General features: G+C 38.4%; 1 protein-coding gene across 1 annotated transcript in view; it reads left to right on the top strand.

Annotated features, from left to right (window-relative positions):
* Window positions 1-27,466, top strand: part of ADAMTS9 (ADAM metallopeptidase with thrombospondin type 1 motif 9) — a 1,232,634-nt gene that overhangs the window by 685,313 nt on the left and 519,855 nt on the right. The window contains exon 25 of the mRNA XM_044077927.1: window positions 25,248-25,415. Within this exon, the coding sequence (XP_043933862.1) occupies window positions 25,248-25,415 (168 nt within the window). The remainder of the gene's footprint in view (window positions 1-25,247; window positions 25,416-27,466) is intronic.

The following is a 27,466-nucleotide window of genomic DNA, read 5'->3' on the forward strand; positions in this document are numbered from 1 at the left end:
CAGAAGTGACGCATTCTTCTGCTGCCATTCCTGTGTGTTTGAATTCCCAAAGTGCATAAGCGAAACATATTTTATTTTTATTTATTTTTATTTATTTTACATTTGTTGACCGGGCTAGTCTAACTGGATATATGTCCATTTTCAGTAGAGGCCTGGGGAGATAAGCTCCGAGGAAACAAACAAAATCACATATACAAAAATTAATGTGTACAATGAACATTGCAGGTGCAGTACAGAGAATAATCAAAGAGGTCATTCGTTCATAACAGTGCAAAATATACAGATACAATTAGTACAATATAAAATGTAGTTGCAATACATCATAAAGAAAAAGATGACAGCAGAATTATACAATATATTAGTATACAAGTAGTCATAAAGAAAAAGTAGGAGCTGAAATTACACAATATATTAGTAAAAGTAGTCTCCTTAATGAGGTTCTGAAGATGTAAGTAATAGTATAGAAGGACAAGGTAAGTTGTTATTAAGAAAAGGAACTTGATTACTGAGAAGAGGAGGGCAGATTGAACTAAGTAAGAAGAGCTCGTTGATCAGTCAGGTTTAGTACAGGGGCACAACCAGTGTGTTCTGAGGAAAAGTTTCAATTTGGTTTTAAAGAGTGATATAGAGGGAAGAGAGGAAAGTTAGGAAGAAGGTTCCAGGATTTTCCAACAGTATTAGAGAAGTGAGTCCCCAGCCCTGTTGTTTGATTTACAAATATTTACAAGAAGTTTATGTGATGATCGTAAGGTCTTTAGATTGTTGTAGGGGGTAATGAGGGTAGATAGTATAGGAGTATTGGTAGGTTGGAAAAGGGTTTTTATGGGCAATGGTCAGTTGGTGGAATTTAAGCTGATTTTGTAATTCAAGCCATCCTAGTTGCTTTAGATTAAAACGGTGGGTTCTGAAAGGCTTACCTGTAGCAAATATGGCTATGTTATTGTAGGAGTTTTCCATTTTATTAAGGTTGTTTTTAGAGAGATTAGTATATATGGGTGAGGCATAGAGGAGAGTAGAAATTAGATGGGTGTGAGCAATAGTTATTCTAGCTGCAGGAGAGAGGAAGGGTTTGTTCCTGTAGAGAGAGCCTAGTTTTCTATTAACAGATTTTAGAGTATTGTTAATATGGGTGTCGAAGTTAAGGTTGTTATCTATGGTGATAGTTTGGTAGTTGGATCTGAGGGTATGAGAGTACCATTATTGGATGTTACTATGAAGTCTATTGGGGGGGGACTTACAGGTAGGAGTAAAAAGGAGGAGTTTAGTTTTTTGGGGGGGTTCAGAAGAAGACAGCGCTGTGTAAACCATTGTTTAACTGTATTAAACACTTTTTTGGTAAGGGAGTGAAATTCAGATATAGATGTGGCTGAGCATATAAGTGTGGAATCATCTGCATATTGTATGCATGTAGCTTGGGGGATTGCCAGGTTAAGGTCGTTGATAAATATAGAAAACAGGAGAGGTCCTAATATGGACCCTTGAGGAACACCAATGTTAACGGGCCGAAGGGTAGATAGAATGTTATGCCAAATTACAGCACGTTGTCTGTTATCTAAGTAGGACTGGAACCATTTTGTAGCTAGTGCATCTAGTGACAGGGATTTGAGGATATTTATAAGTATCTGGTGATTTACCATATCGAATGCCTTAGATCTATAAACAGTGCAGAGGAAAGCATGTTGAGGTTATGTTTTTTCTTAATACAGTCAGTAAAGGAAAGGAGGGCAGTAGTAGTGCTGTGGGAAGGTCTGAAACCAGGTTGAGAGTTTGAAAGTAAGTTATTTTGGATTAGGTGGTCTAGCAATTGTCTGTGGGTGCATTTTTCCAAGATCTTTGCTAAGGGAGAAAGTAGGGCTATGGGACGATAATTGGAGAGTTCAGTAGAGTTCCCACCCTTGTGAAGGGGGATAATGTGGGATACTTTCCAGATTTTAGGGATGTGTCCTTCACTGATGGTTCTATTGATGAAAATGGAAATGGGATAGGCGATGGATTTGGCTGCCTTTTGTAGATATTCAGTGGGTAGTTGGTCTGCTAAAGGAATGCACGGTTTCAGTTTTTGGATAAGGGTAAGAATATATGTTGTTGGGACTGGTTGGAAGAGAAATGGAGGGGATGGGTTAGAGTTAAGGTTGGATAAAGTTAAGTTCTGAGTAGATAACTGACTGGCAAGAGTTTGAATGGCCTCAGTGAAAAAGGTATTAAAGGCATTAGCAGTCTGCTTGGGATTCTCTTGGTCTGTGCCTTGGGGGTTTGGTGTGATGGATTGACCTGGGTGTAATAATTGATTAATACTCACCCAGAACTTTTATGGTTTATTATGGTGAGTCTGCTGGAATTGTAGGCAGTAGTTTCTTTTGTCAGACAATATAGCTTTTTTAGTTTCATTTCTCAGCTGTCTGAAGTTTTGTTGATCTACTGGGTTTTTAGTTAAACGAGATTTATTCCAGTATTTATTTCTGAGATGGATTTTTTGCCTGTTTTTTTTGAAAGCCATGGAGCAGATTTCGTTCTCATTCTAATAGAGCAGGTTGGTGCATGGTGGTCTAGTATGGCTAGGAAGTTAGAATTAAAGTAATTAACAGCTTCCTCCAGTGTGAGGTATTTTAAGGGAGACCAGTTACATGCTCTTAGTTCTCTCTGGAAAAGATTGGGGTTGAAGTTCTTCTTGGTTCTAATTGTCCTAGATATGGTTGGATTAGGTAGATTGAATTTAAGCCTGATGATGTAGGTTAGTGAGTGGTCACTTACATCATCAGGAAGGGTTCCAGCTTCATATGTCTGGGGATGATTATTTATGAGAATCCAGTCTAAGGTACTTTCTTTCTTATTAGGCTTGTTTATCCTGGTAGGAGAAGTAATGGTTTGAGAAAAACCAAAAAGGTTAATATAGGTAAAAAACTTTCTTACACTGTGAAGGACACCAATGAGGAAGAGAAAAGGCAAACACTACTAAAAACTCCTGATGTCCACCATGGCAGTAAAACTTAATAGTAAAATCAAAACTTTAATGAAAAGAATATAACATAAAATAAGCAGTCCTCAGTCTTCCGATAAGCGCTTTTGGCAAATAAGCCTTCCTCAGATCGTATGATCGGAAGACTGAGGACTGCTTATTTTATGCTATATTCTTTTCATTAAAGTTTTGATTTTACTATTAAGTTTTACTGCCGTGGTGGACATCAGGAGTTTTTAGTAGAGAAAAAGGTTAATATGGCTGGTAGGGTGGCTACTGCTACAACACCTCCAATCAATGTTAAAATCACCTAGGATTATGGTTTCTTGGGGTATATTTTGGGATAACCAACAAAGGATATTTTCTGTGGTGGCAATGTTATTACCAGGAGGAAGATAGATACAGATAAAATAGATGGATTTGAATGTGTTATTTGAAGCTTGGTAATAGGAATTTCAGCAGTGGAGTCTTGAGGAGGTTTATAGTCGTAGGTAGTAATCTGTAGCCCAGATTTAAATAGGATAGCTACACCACCACTCTTTTTGGTTGCACGGTCAAGTCACAAAATATTATAACCATGTGGGATGACTTCATTGTCTTTAGTTACAGGTTTTAACCAAGTTTCTGTTAAACAAAGAATGTCAAAGGAGTAGACTTCCAAGAGAGCTTGGATTTGTGCAACTCTGTTATCAATGCTACGTATGTTGAGGTGAGCTAATAAGAGTGAGTTAGGTGGTTTAATAAGGGAATGGATAGTAGAGGGGTTGGGGTTGAGGAGATGAGTGGTAGTAGCAGTTGTTGGGCCTGGGTTTGGGTGAATGTCTCCATCTTTTAAAGAGAAGAGTAGTGTTTGAAGTCTAGGATTTGGGAATTTACTATATAGAGTTAGAGATTTTCTGGGATTGGGAGAGTCATATCTAATGTGGGCTGTCCTATGGTATTTTGCTAGTAGATAGCTGGGTGTAGATGTTATGTTAACATGGTTAGTGAAAATAGGTAGAGAAGGAGAGGTAGATAGCTTATTGAGGTAGAGACGGTGTGGATATAATGGGTGTTCATAGGAGGTTAGAAGGTAAGCTAAAATTCAAGGTGGTAGAAGTGTAAGTATGAGTAACCTCTGTAAGAGGGCTGGGGTGGGTGGCTTATACATCTGGAAGGGTAAGTTGTTAGATTGCTGTATAGGCTTGGAGGGATACTAGGTGTGGAAAGGAATAGGTGGAGGGTGTGGTGGGAAAGATAGGGAGTGGTAAGTGAAAGGAGAGAATTGGAGTTAAGTGGCCAATGGTGAAGGGTTTGTGACTGGTGGAAGAGGGAGGGGGTGTGGTTAGATGGTGTAAGAGTAGGACCCCTGGGGGTAGGGTAGGGAAGCGGAGTGAGCCCACAGGACGAACGGAGCAGGTAGAGACAAGTGAAGGAGAAGCTAGAGAATAAACTATCAGCAATGCTAGTAACTGAAGGAAAGTTAGGCAAGTCAGGAGTGGGAAAGATCAGAGATAAAACAGAAGTCTGTGAGAAAAAAACAGGTGGGTGTAGACAGTTGAAGTAAAGGGTAAGTGAGATAATAAGAGCAGGTCTGGGACTTAAGAGATGTAGTGTAATTACAGAAGAAATACAGAGGGATAAGCAGGAGATAAAGGATGGGATAAGGGTGCCACCTATTGGCCATATCTAGTCCTGCAGGTAAGTATGTAAGGGAGCTAGCTGGTTTAGAACTAGGGAAGGAGTGATATCCAGTAAAAGGGGTTATTATAATGTAGAAGAAGTGTGTTGGATACTGGGTAGATAGGAGGGGGGGGGGAGACTGCTGGCTGTTCAGGCTCGTAGCATACTATAGAACCTCTGAAGCAATAGTAGACGGTAGTCAGATTTACAAGCAGGACTACCACATACTTTCTTGCTTCCTTGAGAGAGGGTGCAGGGAAAATATGGCTGTTAGATGAGACTGCAGGTATTTTGATAGAGTCCTTTGTCACTAGGTAGGTAGGTTCTTAGAAACAATATCAGGAACAGCGCAATGGGGAGCAGGGTACTTTAGGGAGAAAGAGAGACAAACGTGGAGGAGAGAAAAAAAGAGTTTGCACATAGCAGGTAGTTATGACAATTAAACAAACAAAAAAGCTTTACATGAAGACACAATTAATAAAGTAGCTTATATTCATGCCCTTATTTTTGAAAGAAGCTATTGGAATCACTTTAAGCTAGTAGTACTGTGACATTATAAAGTAGTCTAAGCTATCATTTAGAGAAACTCTGAATCAGGTTTACTAAAATTGGGAGCAAGCAAAAGCAAAAACATAAGCTTCTAATATCCAAATATAAACTATACCAGCAAAAATAAAAAAATAACTGGAAAGCTACCTTAGAGAGAAATTACTGTACTGCTCTATGCAGGGTCAGTGAGTTTACAGTGTGGAATGCAACATTGAAAAAAAGAAAAATAATACCATCACGTACTAGAGATGCTACACCTGGAGGGCTTTTAGCTGCAATTAGAGCAAATATGGCATCCAGGGATTTTAAAACTTTTGGTGTGTTGTACCTGAGCAATCACTTGGGGGTGGGGGAAGGGAGGGAAACCTTCAATTGGAATTTAAAGGGGAGAATCCAAGGGACTCTGCTAAACCTAGCTAATTATCAAGGACAGCCAAGGAAATAAGGTAAACATACAGGCACCCTTGTTCAAGGACTGGAAGGTTTCTCCAAGAAAAACTATGTGTAGGAATACACCACAGGTGGAAGTTGTATGCTGCTTACTAGTCTGCAATGGCAGATTTTATTCTCTTTTATATTTGTATTCCCCTTTTCTCATTGTGTGCCGCACACAATGTAGCTAAAGATAAAAGTAGCTGGAGACTTTGCACCTCTGTTTGGTGTTTAGTGAAGAACAAGTATTGAGGAGGAGGGACTGAAGGCTATGACTATTGAGAAGGGATAAATACCTTCACATATAACAAATTATCAACAGTGAAATGGAATGAAAGGGGTGGGAGTGGGCTAAGAGGAAGGTTTGCAACTATTGCCCATGGGGTATGCACTCTAGCTGACTGTAAAAGATTTTAATATGGCATAACAGTAGTTACAAAAGCTGGTGCCTACACTACACAAGCGGCAACAACAAGGTTCCTGGAGTTAAACCAGGGGCTGCAGTCTATTTTTGATGATTGCTGGTTAGAGTTTTCTTTTCTTTTAGCTGGAGTGAGAGGATTCCTTGCTCACACAAGTGGGGGGGGGGGGGGCCAAAGCGATCAGGTCCTCAGTGGCTAATACACAAGCAGCAACAACAAGGTTCCTGGAGTTAAACCAGGGGCTGCAATCTATTTTTGGATGATTGCTGGTTAGATTTTTCTTTGCTTTTAGCTGGAGTGAGAGGACTCCTTGCTCACACAAGTGGGTGGGTGGGCCCAAATCGATCAGGTCCTCAGTGGCAACTACACAAGCAGCAACAACAAGGTTCCTGGAGTTAAACCAGGGGCTGCAGTCTATTTTTGGATGATTGCTGGTTAGAGTTTTCTTTTCTTTTAGCTGGAGTGAGTGGATTTCTTGCTCACACAAGTGGGGGGGGGGGGCCCAAAGCGATCAGGTCCGCAGTAGCTACTGCACAAGCAGCAACAACAAGGTTCCTGGAGTTAAACCAGGGGCTGCAGTCTATTTTTGGATGATTGCTGGTTAGAGTTTTCTTTGCTTTTAGCTGGAGTGAGAGGATTCCTTGCTCACACAAGTGGGGGAGGGGGAGCGATCAGGTCCTCAGTGGCTTAGCGATGGTACACCTGCAGGGCTTTCAGCTGCAATTATATACTTTGATAACTATCGTCTACTTACAATCTCTGTGTGCACAGTTGCTGTATATACTTTTTTTATGCTAACTAACCTTATGCATCCCTCTAGTGATGTTGACAAATTCTGACACCTGTGTACACATCTACTTACAATCTGTATGTACACAGTTGCTGTATACTCATTCTTTGATTACTAACCTTGGCATCCCTCTAGTGATGTTGGCAAATTCTGACACCTGTTTACACTCCTCCAGCTATTTTGTCTGTGCTTTCATCTCCATGAAGGAACATTAGGAAGTTCTCTGTTCATGGCTGAGATTCCTTCCAGTAATAGATGGCCAATATCCAGTCGTGAACCCTTTGCTACTATATTATATACCATCTTGAAGGTCCACCTTATCATTTGGGATCATACTTCAATCATTGCCATGTTATGCGATTCTGGTTGCCCTAATCATTGATGTCATGAACCACTGTGCTCTCTGCATGATTCCAAGAGGATAAGGAACACCCCTCTCCATAACAGGCATTGCCTATGGGTTTTAAGTGCCTATAACAGGACATTATTCTCAGCTTTGCTGAACTTGACAATCCTCTGCTGTTCACCACCTTTAGTGGACATGACAACACCTTTGAAAACAAGATACATAGATGTAGGCTGGATACTGTTGGGGGGAGGGGCAGTACACTAACAAATGCACAGTGGTTTTGCATGAGTGTGACAACAAACAGAAGAACCAGAATCCATCATGTGCTAGGTGCTATTATCATGGACTTATACAATACACCTATACATGATTGTGCATTGTGCCTATGATGTGAAATACATGTTTCACACATGACTCATAGGTTGCCACTCTACTCATCATGAAAGTGCAGCCATTTTGTGAAGACATTCATGGCAATGGTTGCCTGTGCTAATGCTCCACAGAGAGCATCTGCTTGATATGAAAAGGATGTTAGAATCCTTCTCTTTTTGCTGCACAAGCAGTGCCTGGTATGAACTGGTAGAGGTGCTTACTGAGGCTTCTGGTATCCCTCAAACCAGTCAGTAATGCAGGTACTGGTATGGCATCCTGCAAGAACAATGCCCTAGCTATCTCCAACAGTGAGAGTCAGCGCTTAAGATAGACCTAATGTTATAGTAAGTGATTGATATTGGTAGTATTTTGCAAGTGCAGTTTTAAAATGTACTGCTATTGTTATTCAGATTATGTACCTAATAAAGGCAGTTTCTTCTGACAGATACCAGGACATAACAGGTGTGTTACTATAGGAGACTGTGTGTGCTATAGGTGTTAGTGGTGAAATGTATGTTCAGGTTGCATTGATGCATACTGAGGGTTAGTGTACATAGTTTTATCAGGTCTGATATTGTTGGAGCTACTTCAGGTTTCTGTTGCCATACACCTATACATGTGTCGATAGCTTTACACTGCTGTCTAAGCATCACCTACACATGTGAATGATGACTCATGTGAACCTTTCTTTTTCAGCACAAGCAGCATGAGAGACTATTTTTTCTGGTTGCCTCTAGAGATAGGAGAGACTTTCTGTATGGTGGTGTTAGTTTGAGCACTGTCTACTGACATGTATAATATACACTGTAGTAGTTGCAAGACAGCTTCACTTATGCACCCATGACATTTGGGTACCCCACCTGCAGGTAATGAAGATCTCATTGGGACACAGACATGCCAAACATCACCTGTCCCTGCCATTGCTGTGGCTGTGTTAGGGAAGACAGCTGGGAGTAATTCACAAGAGAGGGGTTTTGTCCTCACCTCAACAGGTATTCTGGCTCAGTCATGCACCATGCCTCAGGCAGTGCTATGGCATTAAAACAGGCAGTTGACAGAGCAACAGACTGCTGGCTAGGTGATACCAATAGCCTCCTAGTGCAAATCATGGTAATTGTCCACAGATTTTATGTTAGAGTTAGTGGACGCATACATTTCTTAGCAAGTATGAAAATGAGGATTACATATTTCTAACTGCGTAAAAAGAATATGTCTTCATTTAACTGAACAAATGTTACAAAACCATGATTTAATTTCAAAAAGACACACAGGGTATTTAGAAGGGATGAATGCCTTTTCTCATTCTCAGTGGCTCAACAAATAGCATACCCACGTTTGATTTCAGAAGATCATATGGGTGAGGTTCTAATCTCACTGTAGGCAATTGGATTACTTTTTCCATTACTGAGACTGCAGTGCAGAATTAACAGGTTCTGCACTCCTGAGCATGCCAACATTGTCTTCTGAAGTTGATGGTAGCTCAGGTGGCTTTATAAGTTCCAGCAGCACATCAAAAAGAGTAGGTGAAGTTTCTGTTGTCATGGCCAAATTTCTTCTAGGTTCATAGGTTCATAGGTAGGTACTAGGCTATCTGTCCGAAGGCATTTATAAGCCTAGCCAGAATGTGTTGGCTTTTGCCACCCCCTTAGATTAGTTCCCTGTGCCTCTGTCCAGCAAAGCCATTGAAGTGACCCCCGGGGTAAACTTTCTGTTTCCCATCCACTCGTCAAGGGTTCTCTTGAAGAGTGTTAGCCTGCCTAATGTAGATTGGAATCTTGTTCCAAAGCATGGGAAGTCTCTGGGACAGGAATCTATCCCTCCAGCACATCCTATTTATTGTTGTGGTGAGGTTTAGATCCCTAGAGCGTATGGCTCAAGGAGATACGGTTTTCTTTATCAGCCTTTTTCTTTTCTAATCATAGTCTCCTTACCCTCCCATATTACCCAAATAGACTGCATAAAGACATATAAAATAGCATTAAAAACTTACTTCCTACATAACCTCAAATGCCAATGCAAATCACACAAACCACCATAAAAACTTTGCTATTTATTTCTAACCCAGTTCCATAGTTCAAAATAACATTTACCCTGACAGAAGCACAGCTCTATTACCGCTATAACTGTTCAGCAAGAACAGCCATGTTTTTTTCATGCAATGCCAAAAAGAAACAACTCAAGTTTTGTACTATACTATCAACTGTTATCTAAGTTTCTATAAGTTCTGATACATACTAATAAGTTTTATATGGTCTATGTATTCTACTTTTATATTTTTTTTTTTAAATTTTTGCATCTTTCCACTTTTAAAAATGTTTTTGTCAAGTGCCTATATTTTTATTTGACTGTATTAATTGTGGAGCTTTTCTCCCCAGGCCTCCACTGAAAATGGGTTCCTGACCCAGTAGACTTTCCCGGTCAACAAGTGTCAATAAATAAATAAATAAATACTACCATGGGTCTTCCCTGAAAAAAAGTCAATGGCCTTATGGGACTAACCCTATCAAGGAAGGGATAATAAATAAATATATTCTAAGTATTTTGTCTGCATTCTTGATTCAATTAATGATAAGTATGAAGCACAGAGTGATTTTAATTCGTACTCATCATCAGCCAGTGTAGCTTATCTTTGTGGATTATTATCTGGTTTTCAGAGTACCTAATTTGTTTTGTTTGATTGCATTTCATAAATGAAAATCTTCTTACTAGTGTTCCCCATAAAGTGGATTTTAAAAGAGTCCTTCTTGTCCTGTAGAAGACTTGGGTAATCTACCAATCTGACCATGAGTTTGGGCTAGTTTGAACAATGATTTTTTAAACATTTCAAGAGATGGTCTGACAATGAGCTTAGTGTTATAAGACCAGCTGAATCTTATGAATAATCTCAGTATCAAGAAGAATTCAATTCTTGACCATGTTTTATGCAATGATGAATGAATAAATAAATAAATAAATAGCTAAATAAAATCTCTACTAGCTCTGTTTAGAGTACATTAAGGATTAGACATGCCCTAGGTTTGAATTATGTCTGCTAATAAGTATGTGTTTTTATTCTGGCTCAAATAAACAGTTCCTAGATTATCAAATAAAGTCTAATCTGCTATTCTAGTTATGGCCTATGACGATTGCATACTTAGTTAAATCATTTAAAACTGAAAGTGTTGAAGAAGAAATCATGATTTATCCTGTGATGGAGAATGTACTGATACTAAGACTAGAGGACGTGATGTCAGCATACAGCTGTATTTCACAAGTACAAACCTTTCTGAAGAACAACGTCTAACCTGGATAATTTGTAAAAGGAGACCTCTTTCATCAGGACTGCCATACCACAACTGTTATTTCAGTATATGAGGAAGATATATGGAAAAATCAGCTTTTAGAAATTTCAGACAGTGCGCACTTACTTTTCTTGTAAAGATAAAGCCAAATGATATGTATGTATGTATGTATGCACACACTTGTGACATGCTAATAAAACATACTGAGGTGTTTTTCTACAGTCACAAGATGCATGAGGCAAGACACAACAGTAGGTAGCAAGGAATAATATGAATATCATTAAGTGTACATAGGAAGGTGGAAAGGAATTTATTGCTAAATGATGAAAAGTTTATGTACCCTGGAACTGCAGGCTTCTAGCAATCTTCAGGCTAAAGTTATTAGCTATTGGGATTTCACCTTTACTTTGCAAGAGTTAGCCACACTGATAACTACAGCTGCTATAGAAGAACTTGTGCCCAGGTGTACTTTTCTCTATAAGTTACAGACTGATAGGTCATATATGAAAAGTGCTATGTGGAAATTTACAATGAGAGAATTTGAAAAAGGCAAATTCTCTCCTAAAAGGCTGACATAATCCATTGGTTCCAAAACTGAACCAACTTTTGAAGTATTAGTTTCATAGTTTCATAGTATAGTACTAGGCTCTCTGCCCTGGGACATTTGTAAGCCTAGCCATAATGATGTGGCTTTCGCCACCCCATGAAATGGTACAAAAATGTACAGAATAGATTTAGAATACTGTGCCTCTGTCTAGTAGTGACACAATGAATGTCCCCTTATATAATAGAATTAGTTTACTGTGCCCCTGTCTAGCAGTGACACAGATGTGACCCCTGGGGTAAACTTACGATCTCCCATCTACTCATCAAGATTTCTCTTGAAGAGAGTTAGTGAGGGTCTCTGCCTAACATGAACTGGGATTCTGTTCCAGAGCATGGGAAGCCTCTGGGTTATGAATCTATCCCTCCAGCATGTCCTATTCATACTTGTGCCGAGGTTTAAGTCTTTAGCTCTCGTGGTCCTGATGGATTTGGATTTTTTGAGGTGGAGCATGTCCATCAGTTCCTGATTGGACATGGCCTTGTACGTCAGGCACAGATCACCTCTGAGCAGGCGGTATGCTACTGAATAGAGCTGGAGTTTCTTTAGTCTGGCAGAATAAGACATATGTTGGAGACCCTTGATCCTTTTGGTGAGGTACTTTTGTGGTCTCTCCAGCTGTTGCAAATGCCGGGTGAGGTACATACCAAATGGGGCATTGTACTCAATCATGGGTCTGATGAGGGAGGAATATAGCGGTACAATGACATCCTTGGATCTGGATGTGAATCCCTTCATGATGAGGTGTGCAAGGTAGAATGTTTTCTAACCACTTTGGCAACGTGGGTGTCAAATGAGAGGTCGCTGTCTACTTGGGTCCCTAGGTCTCTGATTACTTTTTCCGTACTCAGTGGGTTGCTGTCTATGTGATAATTTGTGGGTACTTTGTTTTTTCCAAAAGGGATGACTATACATTTTTTGGCATTTAGTTTAAGGCCGTGACTACGGCACCAGTTGTCCGTTTCAGTGAGGCCTTTTTGTAGGATGTGTGTGTCTGCTGGTGTATCGACTATGGCGCCTAGTTTGCAGTCATCTGCGAACTTTGTCAGCCACAGCCCTCCCATGTTTGCTTTAACATCTGAGAAATAAATGCCGAACAAGAGGGGTCCCAGGACAGATCCCTGTGGGATGCCACTTGTGACTGGCTTTGAGTCTGACATTGCTCCAGCGATTTTAACTTTATGGGTTCTGTCCTTTAGCCAGTTTGCAACCCATCTAGTGACATAAGGGTTTACTTTTAAGCTGTTTAGCTTATCTATGATGCTTGAGTGGGGTATTGTGTCGAAGGCCTTAGCCAAGTCCAGGTATGCTGTATGGACTGCTTTGCCCTCATCAATGGCTCTAGTGACTGTTTTGAAAAAGTCAACCAGGATTAAAAGGCAGGATCTGCCCTTTACAAAGCCGAACTGGGTGGGGTCATGTGTCTGTAGGTCCCCTATGTCTCTGTTTATGAGTTCCATAATGATTCTTTCCATAGCTTTGCAGACCAGGCTAGTTAATCTTATGGGGCGGTAGTTTCCAGGGTCTGTAGAGGCACCCCCCTTGTGGAGTGGGACCACTGTTGCTGTACGCCAGTGTTCAGGTACATATCCCGAAGTAAGGCTAAGGTTAAATAGCATTTTTATGTGTGGGTTTAGCTCCTCTTGGAGTTCACGTAACACGCACCCCGGGATACCGTCAGGTCCCATTGATGCTGTGTTTTTTGCTTTGTTTAGGGCGGTTCTCACTTGGACATCTGAGATGACAGGGAGATTACATTCAGCTGGGATAAGTATTTCTTCTTTTGAGGGTGAAGGAGGGGAGAAATTTGTACTGAATCTGTTAGCCAGAATGTTAGCAATATCTGTGGGTTCAGTGTATTTTTTGTTGTTGTGAACCAACTCTGAGCATATCTGAGGGTTTACGCCCAGGTTTCTAACATAGCTGAAGAAGGCTTTGTGGTTATCTTTAGTGTCCTTAGCGATTTTTCTCTCAAAGTTTGCCTTGGATGTTTTTATGAGAGAACATAGTTTTCTGCTAATGTTGATCAGAGATGTCTTCCCTTCATGGGATTTTGCTCTGACATGCAGTAGCTTCCTTCTTTTGTTATACAATTTGTTTATGGCTGAGGTCCACCAGACAGGATGCTTACATTTGGTGGAGAGGGACTTGGATTTGTTTGGGATTGCATGATCCATGCATTCTTGGAGATGTCCATAGAAAGCATTTGTGAAGGATTCGGCATTGTGGAATGTGGTATCCACTGGCACAGTGGGCTTAAAGGATACCATCTCAGTCTTAAGAAGAGTGAAGTCTGCTTTTGAGAAGTTTTTCACTGTGGTCTTTTGTGCTGGGGGTGGAGGTGGGATATGTATATCCAGGGTGATTAGTTTGTGGTCAGATCTCCCTAGTGAGGGGTATACTTCGGTGTGGAGCATTTTGTCCCCATGTTTGTGATGATCAGGTCTAGTATATTATCTCCCTAGTGGGAGAGGTGACTAGTTGTTCCAGTGCATTTGAATTTATGAATTCCAGGAACCTTTGGGCTAGGGTATTAGGGCTAGAATAATGTACCCAATCTATGTTTGGGTAGTTGAAGTCTCCCAGTATGATGGTATTTTGTGATACATTCATATCCTCCAATGTCTTCAGGAAGGCTGAGTGGGGTTCTTGAGATTGGGAGGGTGGTCTGTAATATGCTACCAGTTGTATAGCAGTTTTGCCTATGGTTAGTTGCACCTGTATGGTCTCTGATGCTTCATGTGTTGCTACTAACCTGGAGGTGTGGGTGTCCTTTATGAATATGGACACCCCCTCCCTTTGTGGTTCGGCCCGGGTTTTGGGGCCGAAAAGCATGATACGAGGTATAGCCTGGTAGCACTGGGGTGCTCTCAGGAGCCTTGAACCAGGTTTCAGTTACTGCACAGACGTCGATGTTCTCCATGCTGAGGAGTGCATCAAGTGCCTGCATCTTGATATTTAGACTTCTGGCGTTGAGCAGCATTACCCTTATTTTTTTCCATTTTTGTTTTCTAAGGAGGTGGGTTTGTCTTTTGAGCCTTGCCTAAAAAGGCACTATGGGGTGGCAAGAGCCTTAGCCAATATCCGGAAGCCCAGTGGTGACAGGTGTAAGCCATCCCTTGCGAAGCAGCGTGGCTTGTCCAACATATCATCCCAGGCAGACAGACATTGGATCCCCTTAGAATGACACCAGTACTTGAGCCAATTGTTAAAGCTGATCATCTTGTCTTTGTATTGTGGTATCATTCTTGGTGAGGGCAAGATGCTGCTCAGGGTCAGGGTCATACCAGCCTGGGCTACATAATCGGAGAGCTCCTCTATGTCTCTTTTCATGTAGTCCAGGGAGGTACATCTCAGGTCATTCACACCAGCATGGACAATGACGGAGTCATATTTGTACTTGCTTTGGAGTGACCTGAGTGCGTGTGTTATGTGGCGGATCCTAGCTCCCAATAGACAGCTCACAGTCACCTTCTCCTTGTTCAGCCTGGTCAGTGGGACATCAGTGTGTCTGACTGTGGAGTCACCTATTACTAGTGTATCAGGCAAGGTGTTTGGCCTTAAGGGCTGCGATTGGTCGACACACTGATTTATTGAAGTATGTGTTGCATGTGTTTTGTTTTGAGGTGGTGGATTTTTGGATGTCTGCTTTGGGAGCCTCTGTTGTTTTGGTAAGTTTTTTATTAGAGCCTCCGAGTATGTCTTTGTGTTTTTATGTGTTTGGTTTGCAGTTGTGGTAGGTCTATGTGGGACTGGGATTGTTGTGTGTGTGGTTGCCATCTCCTCCTGTCTGGTCATGCCAGCCCTGAGTTGAGAGAGTTCAGCCTCCAGTTTGGCTATATAGTTGCATCTCTCACATGTATTTGTGTTTGTTGGGAGGAGGAGAGGGTTGTCTGTATACATGAGACAATTGTAGCATTGTCTCAATATACCCAGATTGACCAGCTGAACTGGAGACGACGCCAGTAATCTACCACTCGACATGCTAGAACAGTATAAGGGAGTGGTATACCTTTAAGGGAAGTGGATATTCACAGGGGTGGTAAGTAGATGTAGTGCTTTACTTAGTACGAGAGTGCTTACTTAGTAGAGAAGTATTGAGAACAAGTGCTAGGCTTATAATACAGTGAGTAGTCTGGTTATACTAAGAGTAGAGCTTCCTTAAGGGAAAATTCTACTAGCTTTAAAAAAAAGCTCTCACACCGTTACAAGAGAGGTCAAAGAAAGACAATGTCACCATCGGGGATTTGAGAAAAGACTTCCCAAATCTCAAGTTAGTGGAAGCTGTAAAAGAAATATTTAAATCTGTAGCTGCTACCAAAAAAGTGCTCATATCCTACACTGTGGATAAAGTATACAGAGCTCTACCGCCCCCAGCCCATCACCCTTGAGGGTAGCTGATGCCATCAATATACTTAGAGCATCTAAAAAAAAAAACAAATCTATTTCATGGCATGGCTTTGACCTAAACATTTCTAATGACTTACCAAACCAGGATAAAGTAGCAACAGAGTGCTCAAACTGCACTAAAAGCCCAGATGCTAATTCAGTGAAAAATAAAATTCAAGATGGCACACTCTTCTGTCATTCCTTTTATGTGGAAAAGGTTGATCTACAAAACTCATTTTAAATTTCATAAATTTGCAAGGAAATATTTGGCAATGGTTGACTATTCTGATATCTGTAAATTAAGTTATGAATTCTATATTTGAAGGCTTTTGTCTATTTGTATGACTCTTTAAATGTTTATCATTTATTAGACTTCTTTAATTGAAAGCCCAAATGTTGGCCTGGGTAGGTTTTGATAACTTACATTATATATCTTCCTGTAATTTTCTCATTAGATGCTACAAGATAGAGTTCTGCTCTCTATTTGTATAATTTTTTTAGGTTATTGGACTGATATGTGACATTCTAGTCTGTTGATATCTTGTAATATGGCATCATGCAGACATCAATGAGTAGCATTAATATAAGTAGATATGCTATTCTGTTTATATGTGACATTGCAATGAGTTGCATTAATATAAGTAGATATGCTATACTGTTTATATGTGACATTGCAATGAGTTGCATTAATATAAATAGATATGCTATACTGTTTATATGTGACATTGCAATGAGTTGAATTAATATAAGTAGATATGCTATACTGTTTATATGTGACATTGCAATGAGTTGCATTAATATAAGTAGATATGTTATACTGTTTATATGTGACATTGCAATGAGTTGCATTAATATAAGTAGATATGCTATACTGTTTATATGTGACATTGCAATGAGTTGCATTAATATAAGTAGATATGCTATACTGTTTATATGTGACATTGCAATGAGTTGCATTAATATAAGTAGATATGTTATACTGTTTATATGTGACATTGCAATGAGTTGCATTAATATAAGTAGATATGCTATACTGTTTATATGTGACATTGCATTTTGTTTTGTCAGTATGAGTATTAAAGTCCCCGTGTCTTAGCAAAGTGAGGGTTTACCTATTGTAGTACCTATTGATCATGCAATTGTTGATTTTGCTATTTTCTGTTGTATTTGTTACCTATTGGTTATCTGCCTTTTTTGTGCTGTTATTTATCTAATTACTAACTCATCAGTGTTTTGATTCCTTATGAATGCTTACAGTGCAATAAGCTAACTGGTGTTTATTTGCAATTATGTCTATCATTACCCTGTTCCCCTGATATTCATGGGCTGGCCTTAAATTTGGCCAAGTTGGGCCAGTGTTCTACTGTGGTATACAAATAATATAAATAAATACAAAACATTTTTTGCAAAAGTCAAATATAGTCTGGATATAATATAACTAGTATATAGTTCATAAAGCAAAAGTAAACTGCTTTTTCATACTGAGAATTGTATTTTCTGTTTGTGAATGCTCTATCCGAGCTTTTCTGTGCATTTTTGATAATTGTCTGTTTACAGTTAAAAGCAATATCTAGAGTCTACTCCTTGATCTGTTTAAAACTTTCATTACTGTAATTTTTCCCACCCACGCTCCCTAGTGTTGTGTGTTCTTATACTTAGTGGCTTTGCAGTTGCCCGCCCATACTGTATATTTGATCTGTGACACTCCTCCCAGTCTAGTGTCATTAATTCACTCAATCTAATAGAGATCATTTGTGAAGGCCAACCCACTTAGATTCTTAACTTTAAATTAACTTCTGTTCCAGCTTTCTCCATTTCCATTTTTACTGGAAAAAATAATTCTAAGCTTGCTTCCCCCTTTTCCTGTGGCAGGTCTTGTCCAGATATGGATTTGCTGTGTCCAGGACTGTTTGTGAGCTCCTAAGCCCCCCCCCCCCCACTTAACTGGGGTTAAACTATTCCTGGCGCCATAAAGTCTGTATTTCAAAATTTCCCTTGCAACCAGTCAGCATTTGAGTTTTAGCACTCAAATCTGTTTCTTTAAGCCAAAAGACACAACAACAACAACAACTCAAATCTGTTTCTTTGAGCTCAGCACTTGTTCAGAACTCATTGTAAGCACTAAATAAGTTATAAATTACTACAGAACTCAACTTTCCTCACTTATCTAGAGGAAAACAGTTTTTAGTACTTAATAAATAAGCACTTATTCAGGCATGTCTAAAGGTCAGCTCCCGGTGTTTTCTCATGTCTACCTGATGAATTTGGGCATTTTGGGACAATGCAGCAATTGCCTCATGTACACAGACAACCCTCTCCTCTTACCACTCAACACTACGACCTGTGAGAGATGCACGTATATAGCCAAACTGGAAGCAAAGCTCTCTTCACCAAAGACTGGCCTAGACAGTCAAGAGGAGAAGGTAAACACTTGCACCGCACCACATCACATAGTCCCTCAAAACCTACACCACCAAAACACACACACAGAAGCACAAAACACACACCAACATTCATGGAGTCTCTCAGTACAAATCTGCCCAAACAACAGAGACCTCCAAAGCAGAAATGCAAGCAGCCTCCACCCCCCTAACACAACCCAAATGACACATAGCCCACATACTCAGTGTGCCACTCAAATACAGCCCATAAGGCATAACTTACCCAACACTCTAGTCACAGGTGATGCTATAGTCAGGCACACTGATGTTCCACTCACCAGGCTAAACAAGGAAAAAGTTACTGTCAGCTGCCTGTCAGGTGCCAGAATCCACCACATAACGCACGCACTCAGATCACTCCACAACAAGTACAAATATGACTCTGTCATTGTCCATGTTGGTGTGAATGACCTGAGACGTACCTCCCTGGACTACATGAAAAGAGACATGGAAGAGCTCTCTGATCTTGTAGCCCAGGCAGGTATGACCCTTGCCCTGAGTAGCATCCTGCCATCACCTAGAATTATACCACAGTACAAGGACAAAATAATTGACTTTAACAATTGGCTAAGCTTCTGGTGTCATTCTAAGGGAATCCACTATCTGTCTGCCTGGGATGACATGATTGACAGACCACCCTGCTTTGCCAGAGATGGCCTGCACCTGTCACCCTTGGGATTCCTGATACTGGCAAAGGCTCTTGCCACCCCTATAGTGCCTTTTTTAGGCAAGGTTCAAATGACAAATTCACCATCATAACAGGTACAAGCAAGCAAAATCTGAGGGTAGTGCTACTCAATGCTAGAAGTCTAAACCTCAAAATGCACTCACTCGAGGCACTTGTTAAAATGGAGAACATTGACATCTGTGCAGTGACAGAGACCTGGTTCAAAGCTCCAGAGAGCACCCCTGCATTACCAGGCTATAATTCATACCACACCTTTCGGCCACCAAACCCGGACCGAAACACTAAAGGTGGAGGCGTGTCCATATTCATTAAGGATATCCACACCTCCAAGCTAGTTGCTCAGCATAATGCATCCCAGATTATCCAAGTTCAACTAACTCTGGGCAAAACCGCAATCCAGATTGTAGCTTGCTACAGACCCCCCACCATGCCCCAGGAATCCCACTCCTCTTTTCTTGATACACTAGAAAATATTAAGGTACAACCCAACACTCTAATAATGACTGATTTCAACTACCCTACCATTAACTGGGAAAACTACTCATGTACCAAATCTTTTGCTCAACGTTTTCTGGAAATCATCAATTCCAATGCCTTGGATCAACTTATCCACACCCCCACCAGGGGCAGCAATATCCTAGTCCTGGTCATCACCAACATGGGTGACCAGTGTTCCACACCAGAGGTCATCTCTTTGTTGGTCAGATCCGACCACAAGCTAATCACCCTAGACATCTACATCCCGCTCCCACCCCCATTAGGAAAATAACCATAAAAAATTTCTCCAAAGCCAACTTCACGCTTCTTAACACAGAAGTGGCAAACTTCACGACACCCATGCAGTTGGACAATAGAGGTATGCCTGCTGAATCCTACACAAATGCACTTTATAATCACTTACACAAGTGCATGGATCGTGCTATCCCTAACAGAACCAAGATGCTATCCCTCCAAAAAAAGGAAGCCAATCTGGTGGTCCTCTGCCATAAACAAACTCTACAACAGAAGAAAGAAACTATTGCAAAAAAGAGTAAAATCCCACGATTGGAGGAGCTCCCTGGTAAGCCTCAGCAAGAAGCTGAGATCCCTCATAAAATCCTCCAAAGCTAGTTATGAAAACAAAATTGCCACTGATTCTAAAGACAGCCACAAAGAATTCTATAGCGATGTCAAGAATATCAATGGCAACACTCAGATCTGTTCTGAGTTACAGCGCAATGACACTAAATATACAGAACCAACTGATATTGCCAATATCCTGGCAGATAGGTTCAGTGCTAACTTTACCCCCCTCTCACCCCCTAAAGGGCCCATCTTTATACCGGAAGAATGCAACGTTCCTGTAATCACGGCTGCACAGGTAAAAACCTCACTCTCCAAAGCCAAGAACACAGCATCCATGGGACCTGACAACATCCCAGGCTGCCTTCTACATGAACTACAGAATGAACTGGCACAACTCCTAAGTATCATGTTCAATCATAGCCTCACCTCAGGCTTTGTGCCCATTGAATAGCACACCATGACAGTTATCCCACTTCACAAAGGGGGGGGGGGCACCATAACAGACTCCGGGAACTACCACCCCATTAGCCTGACGAGCCTGGTCTGCAATGCCATGGAACGTATCATCATGGAACTCATAAACAAAAACACTGGAGATCTCCAAACTCTGGACCCCACACAGTTTGGGTTTGTAAAAGGCAGATCATGTCTCCTAAACCTGATAGACTTCTTTGAAGTAGTCACCAAAGCCATAGATGAGGGTAAGGCGGTTCACACAGCCTATCTAGATCTTGCTAAGGCATTCAACACCATCCCCCACTCTGGAATTATAGATAAACCCACTAAACTAGGTATAAATCCCTATGTCACAAGATGGGTTGCCAACTGGCTTACTGACAGAACCCACACTGTGAAAGTAGCAGACTCCAAATCAGACTTCAGACCAGTGACAAGTGGAGTTCCACAAGGTTCAGTCCTGGGTCCTCTCCTGTTTGGTATCTACTTCTCTGAAGTACAGGCTAACACAGAAGGTCTTTGGCTAACTAAATTTGCAGATGACTTCAAACTAAGAGCCATAATCGAAACTCCTAATGATGTGGGCATCCTACAAAAGGGCCTCACTGAGACAGATGCCTGGTGTCAAAGCCATGATCTCAAGCTCAATGCCAAAAAGTGCATTGTCATCCCCTTTGGTAAAAACTCTGTACCCATGAACTACCACATAGGCGGTAGTCTACTTAACACCAAAAGAGTGATAAGAGACCTTGGGACACAGGTGGACAGTAGTCTCTCCTTTGATAATCACATCGCCACAGTGGTCAGGAAATCCTTCTACATGGCACACCTCATCACAAAAGGTTTCTCATCCAGAAAAAAAGAGGTCATTGTTCCCCTCTACTCATCACTCATCAGACCCATTATAGAGTACAATGCCCCTTTTGCTATGTACCTCACAAGACATCTTCAACAACTGGAAAGGCCGCAAAAGTACCTCACAAAGAGGATTACTGGCCTCAAACAGATGCCTTACGCAGATCGTCTCAAAAAACTCCAGCTTTACTCCATCGCATATCGCCTACTCAGAGGCAATCTCTGCCTAACATACAAAGCTATGTCAAACCCAGAGCTTTTGGACATGCTCCACTTAAAGAAATCCCAATCCCTCCAAGCTACACGCTCTAGGGACCTAAACCTTGTCACCACAATAAACAGAACATGCTGGAGGGATAGATTCCTGTCCCTGAGACTTCCCATGCTATGGAACAGACTACCTATGTCAAACAGAGCTCCTCATTAGCACTATTCAAGAAAAATCTTGATGATTGGATAGGTAATAGGAAATTCACCCTGGGGATCACTTCTGTGGTTCTGCTTGACAGGGGCATAGGAAAATAATTTTCTTGGGTGGCGAAAGCCAGGGTACCTTTTTGGCTAGGCTTGTATAGGCCCTAGGGCCAATAGACTAGTACCTACCTATGAACCTATGTTTGAATGCCAATGATATTTTCCAGTAAACAGAATTAAAAAGCTTAAATGCAAAATATGAAATATGTTGAAATTCAATCATAAAGTATCCATTCATTTAGAAAAAAATACAACTTCAGTCTTATTCAACCATTCCACAGAAGTTACACAAATTAGCTACTAGGTCTGAGAGAATTAGTAAATTAAATCATACCAAAGAAATATTCTCTCAAACTAATAATAGATTTGAAAAAAAAAATACAAATTTAAAGCATATTCTTGAGTGCTTTAGAGAGCATTATAATAATATAAATAATAGAAACAATGATTTGGTTACTGATGTTGTAGTAGATACATTTTAACAGAACAGTATACAAATAATTAACTAAAGAACAAGTTAAAATAATTGATAGACCATTTTCTAGAAAAGAAATTAAAGATCAAATGAAAAATATTTAAAAAAATCAAAAAGCACTGGAGTTAGATGGAATCATTCCACAGTTTTACAAAATATTACTAGATAATATAACTAGTATACTATCAGATTCTTTTAATGAAATTAAAGAAACTTTTAAGGTTCCTCCTTCATGGAGATATTCTCTTATATCAACCATATTAAGCCAAGATAAGGAGCCTATATATTGTTCCCAAATCAGCCCATTTTGCTCCTTAGTGCTGAATACAATTATTTATGTCTATTTTGGCCAGTGGAATTAATTTAATTTTACCAAAAGTTCTTAATAATTATCAGACTGGATTTATTTTAAATAGACAGGTTACATGATAATATAAGTAGACTTGGTGCCATAATAGGTTATATACATAAAAGTAAAAAAAAAAGGAATTATCAATTATTAGCTTAGATATTGATAAGGCCTTTGATTCAGTAACTTGGTCATATCTTTTTAAAGTACTTAAAAATACAACTTCTTATTGTTCATGTCTTTGATGAAAAATCTTTATGATCATACATATTCTTTTGTTAAGATAGGTTCTTTTCTGTCTAGTTCTTTCAAAATCCAGAAAAGTATGAAACAAGGCTGCTCATTGTCAACATTGCTATTCATTGCTATTTGCTTTAGTTATAGAACCATTTGTTAATTCACATAGAACAAATAAAAATAGTATAGTTATAGCAATAGCTGAAGATTTAAATTTGAAAATTCAACTTTTTGCAGATGACTTTCTTCCCACAATTGGTGGTATTAGACCATATAAAGAGTACAATTAAACTGTTTGAAACTATTTCAAGTTTATCATTTAATCATAATAAAAGTAATGCTTTACTAATCAATAAAAATTAAATATTTTAAAAGCTATAGTAACTTTAATTGGGGAAATAAATATTTTATCATTATAACATCAAATTACAGATTTAATGTTGGTTAATTTTAAGCATGTAATAGATAAATCTCTTACTTTTTATGGGTAATACATTTTTTTACTATGGAAGAATGTTTTGCATTAATTAAAATGGTAATATTTTCAAAAATATTGTTCTTTATTCAGTCATTAATTTTAACTCCACCCAAACGTCTTTTAAAGAAGTGAAACTGTATTATTTTCAAATTTCTGTGGTATCTAAATAAACTACAGATCTCCTTCAATTGGCAAATAATAGTTGGGAAGATGGTGGCATAAGTTTTCCAGATATTGAATTATATACTACTTTAGTAATTTTTAAAATAATGGCACTGTGGTTTAATACTTCATTTGAATCTAAGTGGAAATTGATTCATGAAAAAAATATTTAAAAATGTTAAATATATCACCATTAAACATATACAAAGTATACCTAACAAATGTATCTGGCTTATAAAGGACAATTGTATAAATTATAGTAATATGTCATATTCTATACCTTATCTCAGCTATATCTTCTCTTTTTTCAAGAAGTTTATCTTTTCTAGTTACACTATTAAAAGTTTAATTGTTTAATTATTTCCTATTGCATATACTAACACTTCTTTAGAAACATTTAATTTTAATAAAATGTTAAGTGTATAAAGAATAAACAGCATTATTTTTGGCATCAGTTCCTAAATGGAAATAAATTCCTTTATGCAGAAAATCTCCTTACTAGATATAGTTTAAATTTAAATAATTAGTTAACTGTATAGCTTTTAGGGAACATGTTAGTACACAAAATTAACATGATATATGATATAGGTTTGGAATCCTTCCCTAAAATATTAGAATTTTTAATTAATGCCAATGACAATTTTATTAACAGTAAATTTTTATCTAAGATATATTGAATTCTTAGAATTTATTCCCTTTCATCTGATAACACAGTCTGGACGTATGCAACAAAACATAATAATGAAACTTTTTCGGATGTAAATAAAAAAAATAATATTAATATCTGCAGAAATAAACTACATCTTCACTACACTGGAAAATGTTTGCATGCAAAATTTTACATACATATTTAATATAACATGAATGTACAAAACAAATATAATTACATGCTGGAGATGTAATATGGATATAGAAGCTGATTGGATACATATGGTATATAGTTGTAAGATAGTATCTCCCTTCTAGATAAAAATCAATAATTTTACTTAAGCATTATGGTCAGGTAGATGTAACACATCTGAATATTTGATATTATTTAATGTTCCAGTTCCACAAATAATTCATAATACTCAAGTACCTCTTCTTTGGTCTATTTCAGCTATAGCTAGAAAAAATAATTACTAAAAGTTGGAAAAATAAAACTACTCCTTCATTTAATGAGTTTATTAATAAATTAAAATTTGTATGTAGGAATGAATTATTAACTATAAAGATGAGAACATCAAATGCCACACATTCTTATAAATCCTGGCGTAAACTTAGTGATTTGCTTGAAAAATATTGATTATTGTTAATGTTATTTTATCACACACACACACACACACACACACACACACACATAGTATTCATGTTATACACTTTTGTATTTAGTTAGAAGTTTGTGAAGTTATTTTTTTATTTTTGTTAAAATTTTAATAAAAAGGAAAATAACATTATTAGCAGTGGTAATTTAGTTACATAACGGCTTACAGTTGAAATATGTGTAAATATTCTTATGCAAAAGTTTGTACTGTCTTGCTGAAATTGTTTTATTTTTAGAACACTTGTGCTTGCACAATATTTTGTGATAGTGAATTATATTTGTTATTTCATATTTTGCCTCCTTTCCTACCTTCTGTACATATATACACATACACACCTGTGCATGGAATCTACTACATGGATATGTAATACATCTTCACTCTTAGGGACCACTATAGCATAAAACATGCAATATTAGTTTTTAAGTGATTTCTGTTTTTATTTTTTTCTCTTATTCAGTGCTCTGCTACATGCGGGAAAGGCTCCAGAATTCGATATGTCAGTTGCAGAGATTTTAGTGGTGTAGTCGCAAATGAAGCAGCATGTTCTCATCTCCCTAAGCCTCCAGTTACAGAAGAATGTGTGGCTATACCATGTGGACAGTGGAAGGCCCTTGACTGGAGCTTGGTATGTTATTATGTCTAGTTAGTGTACAATATTCTAAACCAAATTATTTTTTGTAAATATCAACAATAATAAATATCACTCTATGGTGCAAGGCATAGCTTTGCCAACTTTTCTAGTAACGATAATGTTGCTGTTTCACTCCAGATAGTAACCTTTCAAATAATGTAAAATAGCTATACTTACCTTGCGTTAGTAGTCTTGCTGTTATTTTTAGATTCTGTTTGTGCAGGCAGGATAAGCAGTATATCAAAAAAAGACAAAACCAGCTCAAGTAAAGGAACAAGCCAGCTGAAATAATTCCAAAAAACTTTAATGAAACTGAGCACTTTCACCTAGTAACAGCAAGGCTTCTTCTGAGTTGAAATAAACAATGGTACAAATCCATTAAATTACCCTCCCTGTTAGTGACTTTACAGCTCCCTGTTAGTGACTTCACAGCAGCTAGCAATCAAAATAGAACTCTCCATATTATGAATATTTAAATGAACATGAAGCATTTAAATAACTTAGTTTTGAGTCCTACTTCTTGTCACCTATAAATATACACTAAGGATCATTTACTGCAGTGTGAGTTTTCATACCTTAGTATGAGAGTGTGGGAGAAGGTTTGTCAGTTCTTTTAGAACTACAAACTAATCGCTTTACAAAAGTCTGCTATTTACCTACTTTCTTTTACTGGAAGTACCTAACTGCTATTTATAGCATAGAACAAGCTCTGATAGACATAAATGAGGCTCAGCCAGGGAAACATAGAATTAGCTCTGTTACGGAAGGTGTGTTTAGATGACAGTGCTTCACAGTCCTGCCATTCTCTCTTAATAGCATAAAAAAACAACACCATGTCCTTATGTCTAGCATGACTCATATCAAAAGAATTTAAAATGTATTCTAGGAAGAAGGAATCAAAACAAGAAAACAAGATCACATTACCATGGAAGGCCACATCATCCACCATTTTGAGGGAAACACATTAAAATTGCAGAAGAAGCACTTAGAGTGATTTTAAGGCATTAAAATATCTCAAAAACAAAGATAACAATAAAAAACATGTTTTTGAGTAGTAAGGTGGAATTTTCCTTTAAGATGTCTCCAGGCAGATGCAAGATGCCTTTTTAGGTCTGTGCCTTATTAGAAAGGACTCCTTAGCCTTGACATTACTACTTGCATTGTTTTTGTAAATATTACTTCTGTTCTGGTAGCGTTGTCGCTGTACAAAAACGGAGCCTTTGGAAACAGTTCAAAAAGGCTTGTTGTTTATTTTCTAAGTCCACTTGTATAATGACAAAAATAAAAGTTGAAGAAAGAACCAAATACTGTGAAACGCTAAACGCATTTTTCGTTCCACATAATAGTAGAACTTCCTCAGACAAAAGGTCTTCCATTCAATGCAGTTTTTAAACTAGTGCATATGCTTGCAATTAGCGTTAATAGCATACCATTGATGTTTTAAAGTGCTAGTACTACAAATATAACCCTATGAATTGCAAGTTTATACAAATTTGTTTAAATCAATACTATAAATCATAAGTATGACTTATTACATTAACTGAAAACAACATATTAAGTTTAGTAATTTTAAATATAACTATACAGATACATAAATTTAAAAGTATATGAGTAAATGAGCAAATACATTATTAAATCTTTACTCTAAATACAGTTGTAATAGTGATGATTGTTACTACCATTCATAACTTTACACATTTTGCTGAATGCTAACAAGATTTTATTACTTGCAAAAATGTGTAACCAACCTGCCTTTAAAATTAGCTGTCAACCAAGCTTGCCCATACCTTAAAATAATAACACTAGTTCCAACTCAAGTCCAATTTACAAAGTTAAGACCTACGTCCTTAATAAAATTCATAAATAAACATTGTATTTATAAAAATATTTCTAACCAAAATATATAAGAACTAATACAGCAAGAATCACCCTTAAAACTATCTCATAAGTCCATTGCAACATCAAACTTATTTACAATTAGGTCAGTGAGTTACCATGTAAAGGGGTTGTTCACATGTAATTCTAAGGGCATAGTCTACTTGGCA

Source organism: Protopterus annectens, chromosome 7.part0, assembly GCF_019279795.1.
Source record: "Protopterus annectens isolate FY-2018-M chromosome 7.part0, PAN1.0, whole genome shotgun sequence".
NCBI classification, from domain to species: domain Eukaryota; kingdom Metazoa; phylum Chordata; order Ceratodontiformes; family Protopteridae; genus Protopterus; species Protopterus annectens.